At 45.2% G+C, this 23063-nt stretch overlaps 1 protein-coding gene across 3 annotated transcripts; it reads right to left on the reverse strand.

Moving 5' to 3' along the window:
• Positions 1-15550: 15550 nt before the first annotated feature.
• On the reverse strand, positions 15551-22721 carry LOC123409185. 3 transcript variants are annotated; one of them, XM_045102153.1, is made up of 20 exons: positions 22489-22721; positions 22350-22415; positions 22073-22246; positions 21229-21303; positions 21031-21157; positions 20895-20959; positions 20702-20775; positions 20447-20556; positions 20082-20119; positions 19631-19781; positions 19366-19533; positions 19081-19155; positions 18818-18954; positions 18384-18455; positions 18030-18099; positions 17900-17946; positions 16895-17077; positions 16655-16786; positions 16411-16551; positions 15551-16218 (listed from the first exon to the last, which is right to left on the reverse strand). In XM_045102153.1, the coding sequence occupies exons 1-19, from the start codon at positions 22696-22698 to the stop codon at positions 16414-16416; spliced, it is 2112 nt and encodes a 703-aa protein (XP_044958088.1). In that variant the 5' UTR covers positions 22699-22721; the 3' UTR covers positions 15551-16218; positions 16411-16413. The 3 variants fall into 3 exon arrangements, with proteins under 3 accessions (XP_044958088.1, XP_044958087.1, XP_044958090.1); XM_045102152.1 differs by having other exon boundaries at positions 15551-16223; XM_045102155.1 differs by lacking the exon at positions 18384-18455 and having other exon boundaries at positions 15551-16223.
• Positions 22722-23063: the final 342 nt, after the last annotated feature.

Raw genomic sequence — 23063 nt, forward strand, 5'->3', positions numbered from 1 at the left:
TCATTCTACTTCGGATGAGTATGCATGCACGACCTCTACCACGGCGATGTCACCTCTGCCGACGTCCGCCCGTGCGGTGCTCAATGACCCTCTCTGGTTTGCTGCAATCTAGGAGGAGTTCGATGCTTTGCAGTGGAACCGGACGTGGCAGGTTGTCCCCCGTGCTCGGCACGCTAACGTGATCACCGGAAAGTGGATCTTCAAGCACAAACTACTCCCGGATGGCACTCTGGATCACTACAAGGCGCGTTAGGTTGTGCGTGGTTTTCAACACCATGTTGACATCGACTTCACCGACACTTCCTCTCGGTTGTCAAACCCGGGACAGTACAGACTGTTCTCCAGCTTGCGGTCTCTCGTGCATGGCCAGTGCATCAGATGCATGTCTCGAACGCCTTTCTTCATGATCATCTCGACGAGCAGGTCTTTTGTCAACAGCCCATGGGATTATAAATTCGAACCACCCGGATCATTTGTGTGTGCTTTCACGCTTATTATATGGGCTCAAGAAGGCTCCCCGTGCTTGGTACCAGCGCATCGCGACGTTTCTTCATCGACTTGGCTTCTGCTCCACACTCTCTGATGCTTCGTTGTTTGTGTACCACCAGGGCATTCAGACGGCATACCTGCTCCTCTACGTCGATGACATTATCCTGACAGCCTGCATGTCTGGCCTCCTTCGTCAGCTTACTAATCATCTTCGCGCTGAGTTTTTCATCAGGGACCTCGGTCCTTTGCACTACTTCCTCGGTGTTGAGGTGGTGCGACATGGTGATGGCTTCTTTCTTCATCAGTGGAAGTATGACCATGAGCTCCTCGACCGTGCCGCCATGCTTAATTGCAAACTCGCATCTACGCCGGTCGACATGAAGGCCAAGCTCTCTGCAACTGACAGCTCGTTCGCTCCTGATGCACCGCTTTACCGGTCCATTGTTGGTGCTCTTCAGTACCTTACTCTCACTCGACCGAAGCTGCAGTATGCAGCAGCAGGTGTGCCTTCATATGCATGCTCTTCGGGATGCTCATTGGACTCTCGTGAAGCAGATTCTTCGGTAAATTTGGGGGTGTATGGATCTTGGCATGACGTTCCACACCTCCACCGCCACCGACATCACCACTTACTCGGATGCTGACTGGCCCGGCTGCCCGGATACTCGCCGCTCCACCTCGGGTTACTGTGTCTTCCTTGGACCATCACTCATCTCCTGGTCGTGCAAGCGCCAGCCTACAGTTTCTCGTTCCAGTGCGGAGGCTGAGTATCGAGCCGTCGCCAACGTCGTCGCCGAGTGTTTGTGGCTTCGTCAGTTACTCCTTGAGCTATCATGTCATGTTCATAAGGCCACGATGGTCTACTGCGACAATGTGTCTGCCGTCTACCTCTCCGCCAACCCTATTCACCATCGTTGGACCAAGCATATTGAGCTGGATATTCAGTTCGTTCGGGAACAGGTGTCCCGTGGTCATGCTTGTGTTTTACACGTCCCTATGTCCCAACAATTTGCGGATATCATGACCAAGGGCTTACCTACGGCGTCGTTTGAAGACTGCCGGTCCAGTCTTTGCGTCAGCACCGGTGACGCTTCGACTGCGGCGGCGGAGGGGTGGGGGGTGTTGAGTATATTTCACATGTATCTTGTATACCTGACTCACCTCCTACTTTCTTGTATAGTTGAGGTTGTGACCTATCTTGAACACCGTATATACGTGCGCATGTACCCGATTAATACATCGAGAGTTGTATCATGTTCCTCTACATTGACTAGAAATAATGTTTAGGTCGTCCACAAGCTTCTTAACCAAACAATCAAGAAGCTCTCCAACCAAGTAAGAGGGTACTTATTACAGAAACTAAAATTCACTAGCAAGCTTCTTGATTACAAGAACATAAATAGTGCTTAAATACAACCTTTCCAATTGAAGAGACTATATCTATACACTTCGCAAACACCGTCGCTGCTTCCTCCCACCATCGTGTGTGACCAATGCAGAAGTTAATAACTTGGAGAGAGTGAGACTTTGCCCCTATCCGATTAAAGCCAAGAGAAATAGCAAATAAAATACTATCTCTCATTGCCAGAGCTTGGGTAGTGACTGAATCAGTTGCTAAAGGAATAAATTTGCATTGGCATGCAACAAAATTTCCCCTTCCATCTCGAAGAACAGCCAATGTCGCCCCCATTCCTTCATCTGCAAAGAACGTTGCATCAACATTTAGTTTGGTGAATCCTGGATCTTGTTTTGACCATTTTGTTTGAGGCATCTCCAATGCCCTGGTAGATGATGTTTCGAAATTCTGTATAATTGAAAGAATTGATATTGGCCATCTCCAAGAAGGTGGGACTGCTTCATTGCGCATAATTTGTCTCCTAATCTAGCACAGGTACCACACCCCTACGACCATAGCTTCATTGAAATTAACATTCGGGGTGTAAAGATAGATCATGATCAGGAAGCGATAGGATATGCTCAAATATAATTGAAACCGGCCAATCAACTGGAATTCGGTATAACCGAAGTGTGTATTATGTTCTCAAGAAGAGACATAAAACACTCATTCTTTGATTGCCAGTTTGCACGGTTTATCTGGTCAGCTATTCACTTGGCTTTCAATTTGTATCTACCTACTTCAGTAGCCAATGTTTTTGGTAACTGGTTATTCAGAATTGATACTAAGTTTAGAATCATTTTAAGGGTAGGAGCGCTTGTCGTTATATGGTCGCTATGACTGAGTAGAAATGACAAGGTTTTTAATAATAAAAATTATTCTCATATGCAGGTTATCTTTCGATGCACGTGTATTCTTCGTTCGCGATCCACATTACAACAGATGAAGTTTCACGATCTTTTTACGGAGCCTTTTGTGCGATTGGAGAAAGTGGCGAGGGATATCTTTATCACACATGGATGGCAGCATGATCTCCGGATAGGCCCTCCATAGAAAACGACGATTTATTTCTACATGATTGTATTAGTGTGTTGTTGTTTTACTAATTTTTTTCGAATTATGGCTATGTGTATCCTAATTATGCAGAGGCCGAGTATAATGCTTAAAACTTTTTAAGTAATAAAAGCTCTTTATATATATATATATATATAAATAAAATACATTCTATCATCCAGGGGTAGTTACCCCACATGTTTCATATATAAGTTCCCACATGCCTAGCTGACGCCAAAGATCCTTTGCGTGCATGCACTGAAATAATAAGTCCCTAATGTCCTCCGCCCCTCATGAGACTGGGTCCTCCTAATTCTTGATATGAGGCTAATAATGACGAGTGTTGACTATCTCTACTCCTAATTGCATACTTGGTAGAATAGCTTCTTAGGGTCTTTTTCAATCGATTTTATTTCGTCTCTCCTTTCACCATCCCCTTCCATCCTGGTCTATCGATTTATTTTTCTCTTCACTCTTTTATTACAAACCAACACATTCCTAACGTACAACAAATCACGGTACTGACTTTCTTATTAAATCATTCAAATCAATCGATACATCTAGTTAGTGGAATTTATTTTAGAAACAAATAACGGATTTTCAGGAAACAAGGAACAGATTTACAGAAAATATATAACATATTTTAAACTATCTTTTCTAATGTATCTAAATCAAGTGATCCGTTTCATTAATGCAATTTGTTTTAGGAAACAAATAATGGATTTTAAGGAGATTTTTCCCCACCTCCCACCATCTCTTTTGATTTCCCCTCCCATTAAAAATTGTCATGGGAATGAACCTCACAGTAGAGGTGTAGGGTACGAATGAAGAGGGCCGAGTCCTAGCTAAGACAAGCTTGTACACAAGATGTATGAGTTCAGGCCTCTCTCTTGGAGGTAACAACCCTACGCCTCAGTGCTCGGGAGCTCTTGCAGTGTGGATTGTGTAATACACGGGATGCGAACCCTTGTGCCAGAGGGGAGGGATGGCTTATATAGAGTGCACTACCCCTCATCAAGGCCCCAACATCTAAGGGCTAGATCAATATGAGTTAAAGATGTACGTTACTGATAACGTATGCAAGTAATAAATGCTACTAAATACCATTGGCTGAACGTATGTCCGTTGGTGACTTTTGGTCTTCGATGTCGACTGGAATCCTTCCGAGCGGATACAGGTCGTCGAGTGGATGGGAATGTAGTCCAAGTGTTTGTGTACCGAGTGACCTTTTAGGTGTCATGCCCATCCAGTCGGAATCTTCCATGTGACCCTTGACCTAATAATGAGGTACCCTTGGGTAGGACATTCATGCCAGGCCTGTGACCCTACCGTAGGTACATATCCCCATCATTAGCCCCCGAATGGATCGGGGTTCGACGCAGAACACCAGTACCACCACTGGTGGTCATGTTCGCGCCTGTTGTCCTTCGTGTGGGGCTCAAGTCCCTTGCCAGCTTTGTGGTCTTCATGGCCACCTTGCTTCCCACTGCCATTGTCGCTTCAAAAAGGAGTTCTTGGGCATCAGGAACAATGTCAAAGGGAATGAAAAGTAGGCTGCTCTGGCGAGTCACGAGCATGGACATACTCCTTCCTATCCGATTGATGCATCCCGGTACATGGATACGGGAGCCACCAACCACGTGATGAGCGACATGATCAAGCTCTCTACACAGGAGCCATGTTGTGGACATGATCAGGTTCACACTGCTAATGGGGAAGGTATGCATATCTCACATATTGGTCAGGCATCTCTTCTTACTCGTCAATCCAAACAATTATGTCTCCTTAATGTCCTTCGAGTTCCCAATGTTTCACGTAGTTCGTTATCTATTCCTAAACTTACTCATGATAATGATGTCTTTGCTGAGTTTCAACCATTTCATTTTCTTGTTAAGGATTGGGACACGATGGACGTAATCCTTAGAGGTCGGCTACGCCATGGTCTTTATGCGCTTGATGTGCCACCAGCTCTTTCAGCGGTGTTCGTGTGTCTTCATCACATTGGCATGCGCGCCTCGATCATCCTGCCACTCCCATTGTAAGCCATGTTCTTCACCGTTATGAGCTTCTAGTTGTGTCCAATAAAAATGCTACTGTAGTTTGTGATGCCTGTCAACAAGGCAAGAGTCATCAACTTCCGTTTTCTGAGTCGAGTCGTGTAGTTTGCAAACCGCTTGAGCTTGTGTTTTCTCATGTATGGGGTCATGCCCAAACCTCTATTAGTGGTCATAAGTACTATGTAAATTTTATTGATGTTTACAGTCGGAATACTTGGCTTTATCTTCTTAAGGGAAAGTCTGATGTGTTCAAAGTTTTCTTGCAATTCCAAGCACATGTTGAGCGCCTACTTGACCATAAAATAATTCATGTGCAATCTGATTGGGGGGAGTATCACAACCTCAATGATTTCTTTAACAAGCTTGGAATTACACATCGTGTCTCTTGTCCTCATATACATCAGCAAAATGGTGTAGCTAAGCGTAAGCATCGTCATATAGTTGAGACCGGTCTCACCTTGCTTGCTCATGCTTCTGTTCCTTTCTTGTTTTGGAGTGATGCTTTCTCCACTACCTATTTTCTCATTAACAGGCTTCCTACACGACTCCTAAAAATGAAAACACCACTTGAACTCTTGCTGCATGAAGTTCATGACTACACGTTTCTCAAGGTCTTTGGGTGTGCGTGTTGGCCTCATCTTTTCCCATATAACAACCGTAAGTTGGAGTTTTGGTCTAAACAGTGTGTATTCCTTGGTTATAGTTCTCTTCACAAGGGGTACAAGTGTCTTCATGTCACCTCTAACCGCATTTACATTTCTCGTGACGTGGTCTTTGATGAGAGTGTTTTTCCCTTTGCTGCACTACCGGTTGCTCCTACTACTCCCACTACACCCGAGACATCTTCTTTACCTGTGCCTAGTCAAATTGTAGATGTTGCATATCCTTCCTTGTTGCTACCTAACCATGGTGCAGGTACTAGACGAGGAGCGTTCCTTGAGCTTCTCGATGAGCAACCGCCTTCCCACGCTCAGGACACTGCTCGGGCCATGGCTACTGTGCTAGAATCGCCGCGAGAGCCGGCCGAGTTGGTGCGGGGTGAGTCGGCTGAGCCGGCTTTCTCCCCTCGTCCGTTGCTGGAGCTGGCCGCATCGGCTGCGCCGACCTCTTCTTCAACCACGCCTCGGTCAGCCGGGCCGCTGTTACCTGTTGTGCCCCCGGCCTCACCAGGGTCATCCTCTCAAGGTCGGTCGCCTGGCCCGGCTGCGTTGGGGGCGGGTACTTCGTCGCCTGTGCCATGTACCGCTTTGCGAGACATGTCGCCTGGCGCGGCTGCTTCACCGACTTCGTCGCCGTCTCCACCCCTCCACCTACTGTTGTTCAACGTCCTTGTACGTTGAGTCAGAGTGGTATTATTCCACCCAAGGAGCGCACTGACGACACGGTTGCGTGGATTGCGGTTTGTGTGGCACAGGTAGATGCTAAGCCTACTTCTGAGCCTCGACACTTCCAGGTTGCCCTTCGGATTCCCCAATGGTGTTCTGCCATGGAGGAGGAGTTTCAGGCCCTCCAAAGGAATGACACTTGGCGTCTGGTTCCTTCTATTTCCAGTGTGAATATTATTGATTCCAAGTGGGTGTTCAAGGTAAGGAAGCATGCTGATGGTTCTATTGAGTGTTACAAGGCTCGGTTGGTGGCTAAGGGGTTCAAGCAAAGGTATGGTATTGATTCTGAGGATACTTTTAGTCCATTTGTCAAACTGACCACTATTCGCATGCTTCTGTCCTTGGTTGTTTCCAAGGGGTGATCTCTACGTGAGCTTGATGTTCAGAATGCTTTTCTTCATGGGGTCCTGGAGGAAGAAGTTTACATGTGGCAACCTCCGGGGTTCGTTGATCCTGCTTGACCACATCATATGTGTCGTCCTTATAAGGTGCTCTATGGACTTAAGCAGGCTCCACACGCTTGGCATGCCCGACTGGGTTCAGTCCTTCGACGTCATAGATTTTTTCCATCCACTTCTGACACATCCATGTTCCCGTTCCACCGACACGAGGTTACTATGTATCTACTGGTTTATGTTGATGAGATTATCCTCATTAGTTCCTCGATGACGGTTGTTGATCGTCTGTTGTCTGCGCTTGGTGGTCACTTTGCTGTCAAGGATCTGGGTGCTCTGCATTACTTCCTTGGTGTGGAGGTCTCATGGTCATCTGCTGGCTTGACTCTCACTCGGCAGAAGTATTCTCAGGACTTGCTGCGACGTGCTGGTATGCTGCAATGCAAGCATGCCACTACTACTATGTCTGCAACGGATCGACTCTCGACTCTGGTTGGTATTTACTTCCTTTGGATGATGCTACTGAGTATTGCAGTATTGTTGGTGGCTTGCAGTATTTGACTATCACACAACCTGACATCTCCTATGCAGTCAACCGTGTGTGTCAGTATCTTCATGCTCCTAGGACTTCACACTGGTCGGCAGTGAAGCGCATCCTGCATTATCTCTCACATACTGAGACGTATGGCTTGCATCTTCGCTCTACCTCATCGTGTTCTCTCTTTGCATTCTCTGATGAGGATTGGGATGGGAGCCTTGATGACCGGCGATCAATGGGGGGCTATGTTGTCTTCTTTGGTCCTAACTTGATCGCCTAGAGTGCGCGCATGCAGCCCACAGTCTCTCGTAGTAGCACCGAAGCAGAGTATAAAGCAGTTGCCAATGCCACATCTGAGCTTATCTGGGTACAATCCCTGTTGAGAGAGTTGGGAGTCTCTCTAGAGGAGCCATCGGTCCTTTGGTGCGACAACATTGGTGCGACCTATCTTTCATCCAATCCGGTTTTTCATGCTCATACCAAGCACATCGAAGTTGACTTTCATTTTCTGAGGGAACGTGTTCCACAGAAGCTTCTTCCTATCAAGTTTATCTCCTACAACGTTCAACTTGCTGAGATCTTCATGAAGCCACTTCCACAGCCTCAGTTCGAAGGTTGTAGGCACAATCTTAACTTGCTTAGCACTTCAGGCCACGGTTAAGATTGAGGGAGGGTGTTAGACTATGTATTTGTATATCTTGTGTGTATACCCGTGTATTCAATATTTGTACACCTGATGTACCCTTATATATTTGAGATAGCCACACCTGTATTGAGTGTCGTGCAGTTATCAACAACAGCATGTTTAACACAGTAGACACATTGGGATGGCTTCTGAGACGTGCCCACAGCTTGGGCATCCTATAGTCGCTGCACCCCGTCGAGTCATTGACACATCCCAACGTTCTCGCTCTATGCAGATGATGTCATTGTATTCTTCCATGCTACGGTCGACGACATCGCAATAGTCAAGGAGATCCTAATCTTGTTCGGCAAGGCATCCAGCCTCCAGGTGAATTTCACCAAGAGCTCCGCCACCGTCTTGCATGGCGACCAGGCGGCCATGGAGACGATCGTGCACCTCGGCTGCCCGGTGGTGACACTTCCCATTACCTACCTCGGCATTTCATTGTCTACGCGACGCCCGTCTGCCACCCATCTACAGCCCATGGTCGAATTGGTCGTCGCGTGCTTCTCAACCTGGAAGGCTTGGCTGATGACCAAAACCGGGCGCCTCGCCCTAGTCAAATGTGTCCTGAGCGCTATCTCGGTGCACTAACTGCTTGCATTCGCCCCCCCCCCCAAAAAAGACTCTCAAACAGCTCGAGAAGGTACACCACGGATTTCTTTGGGCCGGGTGCGCCGCCGCCAATGAAGGACACTGCCATGTGAACTGGAATGAGTCTGCCGCCGCATTGAGCTAGGGGGACTGGGCATGCGCGACCTCGAACACGTCAGCCTCGCACTGCGGCTGCGCTCGCTATGGTTCTCTAGAACGTACCCCGAGCGAGCGTGGCAAGGTGTGACGCCTCAATTTGATCGTACGCTAATCATACACGCAAATGTGTACGACCAAGCTCAAGGACTCATGGGAAGATATCACAACACAACACTAGACACAAATGAAAACATACAAGCTTCATATTACAACCCAGGGGCCTCGAGGGCTAGAATACAAAAGCTCGATAAACACACGAGTCAGCGGAAGCAACAAATATCTGAGTACAAACATGAAACACGATAATGCCTTAGAGAAGGCTAACACAAAAGATACAACGATCGAACGAGGCGAGGCATCCTGCCTGGGAACCTCCTGAACTACTCCTGGTTGTCAGCGGCCTCCACGTAGTAGTAGGCACCGTCGGGGTAGCAGTCGTCTTCCGGGGATACGCCATCTCCTGGGCTCCATCACGTGGTCGCAGCAACATATCAAGGGGAAAAGGGGTAGCAAAGCAAGTGTGAGTACTCATCCAAAGTACTCGCAAGACTGACATCAGAACTATGCTAAGTTATGCATCAGTATCAAAGGAAGGGGGTCATATGTGGACTGACTGCAGCAACGCGAGAACAGAGAGAGAAGGCCTAGTCCTATCGAAGACTAGCATCTTCAGGGGGTCTTGCGGCAGTAGACGAGAATAGAGCAAGTAACACAAACATATAGTCATATTGTTGCAGCAATATTAATTAAGGTCACGCCCAGAGATTCTTCCTCGACTCCCTGCGGGGCAGCAATCCCGAGGCAAACATTCCAGTTAAGTAACCGTTGTAGTTGTATAAGATCAGGGCACAACTCCAAATCGTCATGTAACCGTGGACACAGCTATTCGAATAGTTAATTTCATCCATGCAGGGGTGCACCACAGTACCCAACACGCTTGATAAACTCTGGTCGGACAAACTTTCCTGGGTCATGCCGGTCTCGGAACATCAACACGTCGCAGCGCTACCTATGCTCAACAGAGAGGCCAGCCCGCCGGTCTAAATCCTAAGCGCGGAGGGGTCATGGGCCCATCACACTTTGCACTCCTGCACGATGCAAGCGCGGCCGATGTCAGTCCTGGCACCTCTTATACAAGAATGATGTTTATCCGGGCCACTCGGGCACGCGCCGCTCCATTGCTGACGTATGTAGGGCTTCAGCTGATACCACGATGTCGAGTACCCATAACTTCTCCCACTTGAAGGTTAGTGCGAAAAGGTCTCCCGACCAACTCAGGTCAAATACCCAAATCCATTAGCATTTTAATTAACTCATCATCTCATCCATGCGGGAATCCACCCGCAACACACCATTCTTGTTCCCAGTAGCACGATCAAGTAACTGTGTGGTTGTAACATCAGAGGGGTCCAAGGTATCACCCTCGATGGATTCTGAATGATGTAACCATCAAGGTGGCCAAGGAGGAATCACCCTCGATGGTCCACGCTTGATGGGTTGTACGACAGAGTCGTTATCGGAGGTGGTGAAGGAGGAATCACCCTCCGAGAACCACCGCCGGTCAACTGCAATACAACGCTAACATCGGAGTACGTAACGAGGTGTCACCCTCGATACTCGATAGTAGCTCTACAGTGTCGTACAACTAAGGGGGTGAGTACTGTGACGGGTCATGGCTCGTCGATCAGATGATCGGGACTTGAGGAAAAAGCAAGGGCAACTAGACTAAGTGTCAAAGGGGATGACTGCTCCACCTATACTAAACAAATAGTTTAAAGTGTGGTACAGTAAAGTAGCAGTTCATCAAAAACAGGTAATGCATCAGATATAGGAGCTACCTACAACAGTAGCAAAATCTAATGCAGGCATGAGGGAGAAAGAATAGGCGATATAGGAATGATCAAGGGGGGTTTGCTTGCCTTGTTGCTCTACAACAAAGGGCTAGTCATCAGGAGGGTAGTTGTACCCGGCAGCAACGTCAGTCTCGGGGTCTACCGGAGAGAAGGGGGAGAAACAATAAATATAATGTACAGATGCAACACGATGCATGGCATGACAAACTGCACGGCTAGGCATGAGCTAACGCAGTATCGTCCGTCATAGACGAATCGAGAAAATATCTGACGATATTTCCCGTGTCTCTCGCTACTACCGGACAAACGAAATGGATGGAAAAGTTCCACATTCGCTATGCTAGGGATGCGTAATAAACGAACGAACAGCATATCCGCGTTCGTCTCATTTTTCTTATCAACTTTCATATACAAATTATTTTTATCCAGATGATGAATTATTTTAAAATAATTTTTAAAATTTTATTAATATTCTGAAATTAAATATATTTATTTTAATTCATTAAATAGTCATGACATCAGCAGTCAACGGTCATGTTGACTAGTCAATTTGACCAGTGGGTCCCACTTGTCATACTCACATTTTATTTAAATTTTATTAATACTTAATCAGGTTAATTTAGGGGGGGACCCACCTGTCATTCTCTGATCAAATTAATTAAATAACATAATTAAATTAACAGGCTTAATTAGTTGTTAATGGGGTTGGACCCATATGTCATTCTCACAATAACTTAATAAAGTTTAAAATTATCTAATTACTCTAATACAGTTAATTAACTAATTAATTTAATTTAATTATTATTATTATTATTTATTTATATTCATTTTTTTACTTATACTTCTTTTTTTGGGTTTAGGGGGCGTGGGCCCCTTCTGTCATTGAGTAAGGGGGTTAGTGGGGGCCTAATCCCCACTAACCAGCAGCAGGCGGCAAAGGCCCGAAGTCAGCGGGGCAGCAGGGGGCGGGGCAACGTCCTGTGGCCATCGGCGGCTCGCCGGAGCGGGGCCAGATGCGACAGCGCGGCGAGGTGGGACGCGACCACGGGCGCGGGGCCGAGGAGGAGCAGCTCGGGGCCGCAGCGGCGGGGTTGCGGGCAGCGTGCAGTGGGGGTGGCCGGGGCAGCTGCGGCGACCGGAGGGGCGAGGCTAACAGCGGGGGAACGAGGGCGACGCGGTGGTGAGTGCATGCGGGGGAAGCCGTGGGGCGGTGCGGCGATCGGGGGTGCACGAAACCGCGATGGTGCGGCCGCCGATGGCGGATCCGATCGGAGGGGGGAAGAGGAAGGAGGGGAGGACCCTCGGTTCCTCATCAGCGTTGAAGGGCGGGGGGCGGCGAGGCTCGGTGGGGCCGTTGAGGGAGAGGTGAGGGGGGCCGGCGAGGAAGGTGGCCGGCGGGGGAGCCAGAGGTGGCCCGATGGCGGGGGACCAGCGAGGCGGCGCGGCGTCAGCCCTGATCCGGTCTGGATCGGGAGGGGGGAGGGAGTGTGGGGGCGCGAGTGGGGGGGCGAGCCGTGGTGGCTCGGGTGGGGGTGAGGGGGGAGTAGGAGGGTTAGGTGAGAGTTAGGGTTGGGGGAGGTTTAATGGGCTGGTTGGGCTAGTCTAGGTGGGCCGGGCCGAGTTGGGCCGGCCGGGGGTTTTATTTCCTTTTTTTGGTTACTTTCATTTATTTATTTATTTCCTTTCTCTTTTGCATTTATCTTGAGTAGCAAATAGGTTTGATAAAATATGGGCATTCGCCCACAATTTACTTTATAATTTTAATCACCGTCACAAAAAGGATTGGGAGGCATTTGAAATAGCTCACATTTTTTTATAAACTATAAAAGACATTTAAATTATTATTTGTCCTCTATTGTAATGTTTTCAAAGCTTTTAATTACTTACATAAAGGTTGCTTACAATTTTATATTTACCACGGGATTATTTACAACCCATTCATGATTATTTATTTTTTGAAGTTTTGAGAACTTTTAAATCTGCTCTTGAAATGAATGCGAATTGCAAAAGAATTTGAATCGGAGTCAATCCCAACCGTGATCATAACTGGATCAGCAAAAGCATTAGCTTAATCATGATGATTATTGTAGCTTAATTACAATGATCACTCTAGCATAATCCGGGGATGTCACACAAGGACTCGACCTCCAATTCTCGCCATGGAGCGCGCGCTGTTCCAGGCATCCACTTCCATGACCGTCGGAATGGCCTCATGGCTTTGCTCTGGGAGGATCGGTGGATTAACGGCCAGTTCGTTCGCGAGCTCCTGCCCAACCTGTACGACTGCATCCCCAAACGGCAGCGCACAACGACAACTGTGGCAGCTGGGATCATTGGCAACTCATGTGCACGCAACATCCATGGCATCCTAGGCCTCACACGAGATCGATGAGTATGTGCAACTTTGGCAGATCATGCAATGCACCGATCTATCTGATGCCTCGGACCAGCTGATCTGGAAGTGGACGACGAGCGACACATACTCTGTGCAGTCATGCTACCTAGCCACGTTCCACAGATCGATGGCTTGTTACTCCTAGAAACTTATCTGGAGAAGTTGGGCACCACCAAGGGTTAAATTCTTCCATCGGCTAGCCGACATGGAATGATATTGGACTGCAGAGAGGTTGGCCTGCCATGGACTGCAGCACCACCCTCGATGCCTCCTATACGACCAAGAGCCGGAAACGATTCGACACCTCCTGCTGGAATGCCCCTTCGCTCGCCAAGCATGGCATGAGGTTCTGGCCTGGTGTCGGTGTACTAAAGTTTGGGCCTTTAGTACCCCTTAATTGTGCAAGGGCAGTTGTAGCCACACCCGCGGCAAGGCCTGTCGGGGGACAGCTGAAGGCGAGTACGAAGATGTCAAGAAGACGTTCAAGCCAACAACCAGAAGACTGAAGACCAAAGGCTGGGATCCCGACAAGATCCTTGTCGGGGTAGCTAGCGGAGCCCCGGCAAGACGTGCACCCGACAAGATCCCACCAACCTGCCACCGCTCCAGCGCAACAGCCAGCCGTCGATCCTCCTGGATACGTGTCGAGCACTGGTGGGGGTTGAGCAGTGCCGATGGGACGCGTCCATGTCCCGTGTCTCAGAGGGTCAGGGACGCCTGACAGAGCGTTTAATGTGTTTGTCTTAAGACGTCAGTAAACACTGTAAACTGTGCACCCCGTGTGTGCACTATTCGCCACTATTGGTGACCCCTTTGACATATAAAAAGAGGCCCAAGGCGCAGCTAGAAGGGGATCCAATGGACGCGATCTCTAGGGTTTTAGGCTCTCTACGTAGCTGTTGTATATGACATAGCGCTCCCGTAGCCGGAAGCCCAAGAACACACATAATACACCTAAAGCAGGAGTAGGGTTTTACGCTTCTCAGCGGCCCGAACCTGGGTAAAAACTCCCCTCGCGCTGATCGTTGGTTCCGTTCTTGGTGCATTCCCTCTCTCCCCGCCGAACCGTAAAGGGATCCACGCGGTCCCATAGGTGTCGTTTCCCCGACACCTGGATTCACATCCCAGCCATGACTCCTAATCGAGAGCCGTCGCTCATGGACTGGTGGAACCATGCCAAGGAAAACACGATGTCGATTCTCCACAAAGCCCTGAAATCCGCCGTGGTGTTGGTGCCCTGGATGGTGTGGAAGCATAGGAATAGATGTGTTTTCGACAACGCAACACCGTCCATGAATACGCTTCTCAATAGGATAAAGGACGAGGCGTGCTCTTGGGCGGCTATGGGGGCACCTAGCCTACTGCTTGTGATCCCATAAACTTGGGATGTGCACTAATCACGATGTAATTCACGTCCTCGGACGATGTAACTGAACTCTTATCTTTTCAATGCAAAGAAACACAAAGATTCCTTTGCGTTTTCTCGAGAGGAAAAAATATTACCCCTCGATCCAAAAAAAATGTAATGGCTTTAGTTCACCTTTAGTTCAAATTTGAACTAATATATGTTTTTGGAACGAAGGGAATGGTAATTTTGGTGTATGGTCAGAAAAGGCTTAATATATGCTTCAAAAGCGATGTCCAAAAGGAGTTATTCATTACTTACACACACGCCCCAAGGACCGACTGTTTGAGAAGAATTCACGAACGACAGAGAAAGAATCAACTCTTTTGCGCCAGTAATGTGCAGCTTATCAAATATAACAGGGCATAGAAACGATTCTTATGTGTAGGCTGCAATCCCAGTGTATGAGAGTATAGAAGCGATTTGATCTAGGCTTAATTCCGATGCCTCCTATTCTTAAATTTTTGACACCTTGGGGTCCTTCTCTGATGTACCATCCTTGATCCATTTGTTTTTGCCAAATTCTAGCTACCACGGTAGAAATGTTAGACCAGCGCGAGCATCAAGCTAGAGTTTTCAATCTTAAGATATCAGAACATAAACAATGTGCTCACATATATATACTACTCTAGTATATGTGGTTGTTGGGGGCACTTATCCAACACTAATTTCTCGAGATACTGTGTATCAAACTGCTTGATATTGCAGGCATGAGATTGGTGCGGGAGTACTCTGTGCGTACGAAGGTGATATGTGCGGGAGTACTCTGTGTGTACGAAGGTGATATGTGCGGCCGTGCGGGAGTACTTTGTGTGTACGAAGGTGATATGTGCGGGAGTACTCTGTGTGTACTTATTCAGCCTGGTCAATTGATACAGTACAAAGTAAACAGCGAGATGAGAGATGATGGGCTTCCTGCCGTGTGTGTGAGGCTCCTTGGAGCATGCGAGTGCTCTTCATACAGTTTCCTGGTTGCCAAAATCATGACTTGAATTGGATCGGTGGCTAATTGCAATCATACTCATTCTGTTAAAGATAGGATATTTCGCATTACAATTGTTAGTTGAAAATGCGCGGCGGTTTTTCTATGCTAGTTCGCAACAGGACAACAATTCTTATTGTAGTTTTAGAACTCCAGTTAAAAACTAAATGCAAAGGGTACTTTTTTTAGTATCCAATCAGTTACCATGATCCTACAACATTGTTTTGGTAGAACCATAATTATGATGAAAAATCAAGGCTAGTTGCCAGTAGCATCGATCTATAGAAGGCAGCAAAATAATTTACAAGAAGTTTCAAGTCATCGCATACAACGCATCAAAAACTCACGCCTAAACCATTAACTCCTGACGAAAACCTCCATTTTCACCGCTCCTGCTTGCTGCCACAAAGTCATTTAGGATAGGGCCAACTTCCCAAACTCGAGACGCATGTTCTGATGGTTGTCTAGTATACTGAGTGAACATTCTACCATGCACAGTAGTGTCTTTGTTTGCTTCTCGGAGAGTGATGAGCACCAGTAACTAGCGACCTCAGAAGTTGATGCCCTCCATCTTAACCAACCCGTATGTAACATCACTATGATATCAACAATTCTGCCTATTATGTAAGTACTTGAACTGGTCCACGGAAAACCATTATCTTGATCAAGTACAATATTTCCACCCTAGAGGAACAACACTTGTTTGTTCTCGTTCAGTCTTAGATTGACTAGCCACGGTTGGTTGTGGTACCAGCAGAATGTAGGGCCAAACCGGTTTCTGTGGTTGGTGCGGGCGACTATGTGTAGCGTGTAGCTCCCATAAGTTGTTGCCCTGTCCTAGATGGTGACAAAAGAAAATTTTAAGTTCTAATAACACCCTGTCTTCTCAAGAGTACTTCCAATATCATGAAGACAGACTAGAATTATAAGCACATAGTAGAGGAAGCGGGTTGATTAAAACACCATGTTGCAAACACAGTACTGCACGTTTTACGCTGGAAGTACTTGATGTTAACAGAAATACCTGTCACGAAATGAGTTCAGTTGCTCTTTGGATAAGCACTTCCTTTGAACCTCCCACTTTTGCCTTTTTTGCATTCAGAAAGCACTTCAGATCAGCAACTGTAAGCAGACGCAGCTCACCTCGCTTATGATAATCTATCACCTGAAAGCATTTTATGTCAAGTTATTAATTTATCAAGTAATGCCAATAGCAGTATATCTACACCTAGCTTGTCCTCTTTCAAACACAAATAAATGACAGACACCTTCGCAATTAACTCCTCCTTGTCAACATTTGGCTTTGTTTTTGTCTTTGTTGTTGAAGTTAACTCATCCTTAGCATTCACTGGCTTTGCCTTTGTCACCTTTTTAGCAACATCCTTTTGATGCTCTATTTCCTGAAAATAATAATCCCAATAAGTATTTTTCATTGTTACAGTCATCTCATATATAACTGAACAGTTCGCAGAGATTAACATCAATAAAAAGAAAATTAGGCAACTCACCTTTTTGGTCAGCTCGTCTTTGACAACTTCTGGCCTTTTTTTCGATTTTGTTGTGGCAGTTATCTCATTCTTGACAACCATAGACTTTGATTTTGTCGGTTTTATTTTTGTTCTAAGCACATCCTTCTGAATATCTAGCACTGATGTTGTGTCTTGCGGGACATTAGGCGCAGAATCTTTACTGTGAAAACAATAATACCTGAATTAGCACTACTGAAATGGCAACTAAGACTATATTGCGTTCAAGTTGAGCTACAAATGTTCTGGTAGGTTTGCAGTTCACAAACTATTGCATGTGCACCGTCAAGCAGAAAAAATGACAAATTCCTTGAATTCCTAAGATAACAGCTTCCAGTCGGATGGTACTTTGTAGAACTGATGCAAATAAGTATCTTTCCTTCCTCAATCCCAGTCCAGAACATTTTTCGTTTTCTGCACCCATATCATCCAACTACCCGCAAAAACCTTGTCGACGTTACATGTATATATAGCTGCATATTTTCACTGCATACTACACCCTCCATTCACAAATGTAAGATGCTTTGGACATTTTAATATGGACTACATACGGACTGAAATGAGTGAATAAATACACTAAAACGTGTCTATATACATCAGTTCCAGAAAAGAGTTAAAACATCTTATATTTGTGAACGGAGGGAGTAATACATAAGCGGTCTACAAACTCCAAATTTCCCACTGCGTGTACACACTAAACAAAACAACAATACCAAGAAAAAAACTCAGTGGCTTGGTGTCCCTTCCCCGTTGAGCAGTTTTTAATCCTTTGAGTTGCATCTTTATTCTTTCATTATTATTTTATATGAAGTACGAGATATCTCACCTTAACATGCTTTCATCCCCATATAGTATTGACAATATCCAAATTTACTTATGCAAACAATATATTTTACTTATTTTATGGAATTTATTATTTGTTAGAATTAACAGCATTCTCTCACATAGCAAATAATATGAGAAAATAAATAAAAGGCATTGACATATCTTCCTCGTATCCAGGTTCCTCTTTTCACAACAATCCTTTTGGTGCACTGCACAAGAAATATGGCTGTTTAGATCCTGTACGTGTTAGTACAATTGATATATGTGGAACGGTCCCCTGATTGGTAAATACCTTTTACAGTTCCTCCTTCACCACTGTTTTCTAGAATCTCTGCATGCTTCCTTTTAGGATTCCCAGAAGTCTGCAAGGATGATATGCCATGTTCAAAATTCAAGTTCCATAAATAATAAAGCACATTGGTACCGATCCATGTTCGAATCAGAGTTATTTTGACACAAATAACACCATGTGGAACATTAGGTAATATAAGATAAAAAAATATTATAATATATAGTCATACAAAAAGAAGAAGGGCATAAAGTGGAAAAATATACAATCAGATGGCGTAAGAAAATTATTAGGGGCGAAGCTTGACAGAACAAAAATAGCTGGCATGAACAACAAATAACCAGATTTGTAATCTACCTGAAAGTTAGGTAGATAGGGAGGTGTTGGGAAAAATATTTGATTTATTGTTGGTTGCCTAACAAAGCAATCCTGGTTCACAATTAGACATAAAAAACTTACATTAGAAGGAAATTAACTAGATAGAATCTTTAGGGGAAATTAATTGTCACCGAATCTTAAGACACCCCAGCGATGTGGCTACTAACCACGCGGCTCCAACTTGCGACACAATGGTGACATGTGTGGGGCGCTGCCACAAATCCTAGACGCCACAAAGATGTGGCTCCGAACAACCATGGCTCCTCTTACCGAATCGGACAATGAACGAGAAACGAATCTAACGAATTCGAACCCTGACAGATCAGAGTTCGACTATGGTTGGAGCGAATCCGGTAACTATGATCCAAGCACACTAGATCGACGGTGTGGATATTCTTTTGGGTAAGGCATACCTGAATGACTTGCTTGAGAAGATGTGCACTTGATGAATCAACAGGATTAGCATGGCTTGCTTTAGGAAAACGTCCAAGTGATGATTTTGGTAGGCAAGTTTCACTCGATCTGTTCGAACTATCAGCATCAGATTGTTCTGATGCAAAAGATAGTACAAAGGGACATTGTAATTTGTTTTTCTAGTGGAAGGAATCTGCTAATTAAGAAAACGAATTGACTAGATGATCAACAAATACAAATTTACAGATGTAATAATATTTACCAGAAGAACACCTCATTTTGTTTTTATCTGCTAGTTTACTTCTACTGAATGAAGGCTTCAATAATGTTATTTGCGCTGCAGAAGATATTTAATACAGAAGAACTGCAGTCACTCTCAGTTGAACTTTGAAGGAAATGAGATCGTTATAATTAATGAATTATGTAGATAAAACTTAATTAGCATAATTGCCTATTAGGAACAAGTAACATGATTTATTAACTAGAATTATTTGTTTGCATTTCCTAACGATGACAAGAAATAAAAGGAAGAGAGATCTAATCTTACATTTGAATGAACTGGTTAGGATAACAGACTGTGATTGACAACTATGCTTGATGGAATGAGTGTCATTGCCAATGCCAGCATCATCCAGAGACTGAGCTATCTCAACTTTGGTACTGCACAACTTGGCAGCCGAAGAGCAAAAGACAGCTGGTTTGGGGGTGCGGAAGTCTTGTGATAGTAGAAAATACGTATGCATTTAGTAAAAACAGGTAATTAATCAATATTTCAGCCGTACGAGCAAACAAGTTCATTCGACAAAATGTACCTAAACTCAGTGATTGGTCTTTGGCCATAAAACTTGGATGAACTAAACGAAGATCCTCTGAATTTTCGGTTGTTGCAGTGTGTATTGCCAGTTTACTTGTGGCTTTATCCCAAGTAGGCAGAGTAGCCGTGCAGTTAACTACCACTTGTTCCTGCAACATTACAGCCAACCTTAAAAACAACAGAGACCTACTATGCCCAATTCGTATAATTACATACTGGCAGATAAAGGTTCACATAGTTCAAAATGAAAAATTCATATTAAAACGGATAGCAGTGATTTATCAATACAAGTGAAGTGCTTGCATGAATAGCAATATCTACAAAAGAAAATACAAATAGTCTTTAACGTGCATTTTTGTACCATTTTATAGTATGATGTGAAGAAAAGGAAAACGATATGACGCGTTGAATGACAGCAGCGCTATTTACTTGAAAGGTTAGTTGATTACCTTAATTACTAGTTGACTCTGACCAAAGAAATTCCAAGCTAAAATAAGAAGCAAACGTTAGGTATGATCCAACATAGTTATTATTTCTCGCATTCTACAAAAATTAGTCCCTAGAGTCATTGAGTAAAGATAAACAACTACATTAGTATGACCCGACATAGGACCTGAACACACATCCCAAGGGAGTAGATATCATATGTTTTTTACGCTTAAATGCTAGGCCATATCTACACCGCCTTGCATAACTCTCATACGACACCGGGAAACATGGTTTTCAGCAACTCCTGATTACAACAACTAGAAGCATGTATGCCAATTCACAGTTAGTAGAGGATATTTGTACCAGAAAACAGAACAGCCATCACCTTTCAACAATTCTATAAAGGACCGCATGGAAGACATTGCCTTTGATGCTCTAACAGATTTTGGAGCAGGTTGAAGTCCTGGACCTTGGAGGACAAATGGAGAAGGCAACCTACATAAGTTGGATAAAGGTAATTAAAGCAGAACATCAGATGCATGTTGACATGGAACTGATAAATAATAATGATCGGCATAATAATAACAACTGTAAGTTTGTAACAGCACTGAATGTACAATTGTACTTGAAAAATCATAACCATTGCTTCTCGCAGGAAGCTCCGTATGTCAGTTTGACTGCTGCATGATAACTGTAGTTCATCTCCAAACCATGCTGCAGAATGCAAAATTTGTGAAATGAGAAAAAATGTTAAATGCAGGAAATACTCCTGAGGGAAAGCATACCAAAACAAAAATAAATATTAATATGGTAGGAAATGCCAAATATACCACCTTAACTGAGCAAAGCTCTGTAAAGCTGTCCAAGATCTGTCCAGAAGGAGGTAGTTCGCTAAAACCTATGAAAGTAAAACAAATATCTTGAGAAGAATGTGATGATGTAGCAAGTAATATGAAAACTCTAGCTTACCAATCACATGGCCTTCCTGTAATGTTGGAAGAATTGCACAAGCTGTCTGGAGGTTACAACCATCCAAACTTACTTCCTTAGTGTGTTGGAACGTTTCCATCACACTGGAGCTAGCAACATCTGAGATCTAGCAGAAATACATAATAATTAAGTTAGCTAGTTTCTGTTATAAGGTGCCCAATGAACAATGAAGAATACCTTAAGTGCAGTAAACCGAAATGCATCAGGCGAGACAACAAACTCATAATCATCATTTAGTCCAGATCTGACTTCCTGTACCAATTCGACAACCAAAGATGGTAAGCTACAAAACCATAATAATATCAAAGGCTCGTATGAATTAATAGCTCATTTGCAACAAGCAACAGAAAATAAATTTGAGAAGGAAAACGGTTTATGTAACACTATAAAAAGCACTCTATCTGGATACAGTCTCTGGTTTTCTACATTGAAATATGGAGTACTTGTCCTGTTGACTGAAATACACTATTTTACCATCTTCGGTAGCAGAAGGCCAAACATTGCCTATATTTTATATGAACCATAGTGGGCGTATGCTCGAATAACAGAAGTATGTTAGTGCGCTCGCATGCTGATGCTCAACCGGAAATTATTAACAAAAGGTTCACGAGTTGGTCATGGCAACAGGATGTACACATGATACTTATGATTTATGGAGATGAACACTTGAGTTGCAAAGATGGCAGTTAAGTTCTGGAGTTAAATGATAATTCCTGTATCCCGGCAATCTACAAGTTGATTATGGTACAACAACGTTGATTTAATTCGGACTGCATAAAGCTTGCTCAAACCAAACTTAGGCAATGCAGTTGGCTTCTGTACAGACCAAACAATGATGACTACTGCGTGAGGTTTGGTCATGTGCTTTGCATAACCATTTTCCACCCATTTCTGGATCAGGCTTGAATTGATTAATTTAGCACCATGCACAACCATGCACGCATATGGAGGCTATGGCATTATATACACACCAAACATGCAGCAATGCAGCGCTACGCGAACAGGGTGAAAAACACCATACCACATTCAACGCGCACAGATCAGTCCTCTCCTCAGTCGCAGCAAACGTCGACTGTACGTATATGCTCTCGCCGACAAAGCTCCATCCACGCTCAAGCATCAGACATCGCAGTCCACACTCGACCGCTTTTGCAACCAGCGAGCCTGAGCACACCACCTCCTCCTCCTCCCCAACCTTATATAGCAGAGGACGCAAAATTATCCAGTGCTGTAAATACTAAATACTCACAGCCTCAAAACGTCGAGCGGGTGACGGGCACGGGGAGTGAGGCGCTCACCGAGGCGCCCGTGAAGGCAGCCGCGATCTCGGAGGCCACCTCGGCGGCCGCGCGAGACTGGCATCTCTGCAACGATCGGAAGCCACTTGTTACATCCCTTCGCCAAGGACGGAATGAAAGCGGGGCAGTTGAGCGAGACCTGGTAGACCACGAGGGCGTCGGCCGGGGACTGGGGGAGGCACGCGAGACGGTGGCGGCTGGACAGCCTGCAGCAGAGGATGTCGAGGTCGAGGGGTGGAGCGGCGGCGGAGAAGGAGACCTGGCGGAGGAGGAACGGCGGCGACGGTGCGGGGGAGGAGGAGGGGACGGAGACGGGGACGGCGCGCACGAGGACCTTGTTGCGGAACATGGCGAGTGTACCCCTTCTGATTCTTCTGCAACAGCAGGACATGACGGTTCAGTATAGCTTCAGCGATCAGGATGCAGCCGGGCGAATGAAAACCGGAGATCCAACGGCTGCTGAGGCCCCTTTCCATCCATAACAAATTACACTAAGGCCTCTTTGATTTGCAGGATTCTCAAAACAAAGGAATAAGATGACATGTCCTACGCTACCCTGCAGGATTTAAAAAAATGTTTGATAGCACAGAAAAAATAAAAGAACTCTACAGAGAGATTTGAATGGATGAAAGATTTCCTCCAAAATATAGTAGAGATGGATCCTATAAAAAATCTAAGTGCCCAACTCCTTCAAAAATCCTACACAATTTCTTT

The sequence above is a fragment of the Hordeum vulgare genome, chromosome 7H (genome assembly GCF_904849725.1).
Source record: "Hordeum vulgare subsp. vulgare chromosome 7H, MorexV3_pseudomolecules_assembly, whole genome shotgun sequence".
Lineage (NCBI taxonomy): Eukaryota > Viridiplantae > Streptophyta > Magnoliopsida > Poales > Poaceae > Hordeum > Hordeum vulgare.

Bases quoted from the DNA above. Each gene is read 5' to 3' on its own strand.
- LOC123409185 (XM_045102153.1), bottom strand. From the start codon at position 22,698: ATGTTCCGCAACAAGGTCCTCGTGCGCGCCGTCCCCGTCTCCGTCCCC. The intron at 22,247-22,349 runs GTGAGCGCCTCA...CTGCTATATAAG, and splicing joins CTGCCTTCACGGGCGCCTCG to GTTGGGGAGGAGGAGGAGGT. The intron at 17,947-18,029 runs GTATTTACCAAT...TTTCTTGTGCAG, and splicing joins TGAAGGAGGAACTGTAAAAG to TGCACCAAAAGGATTGTTGT.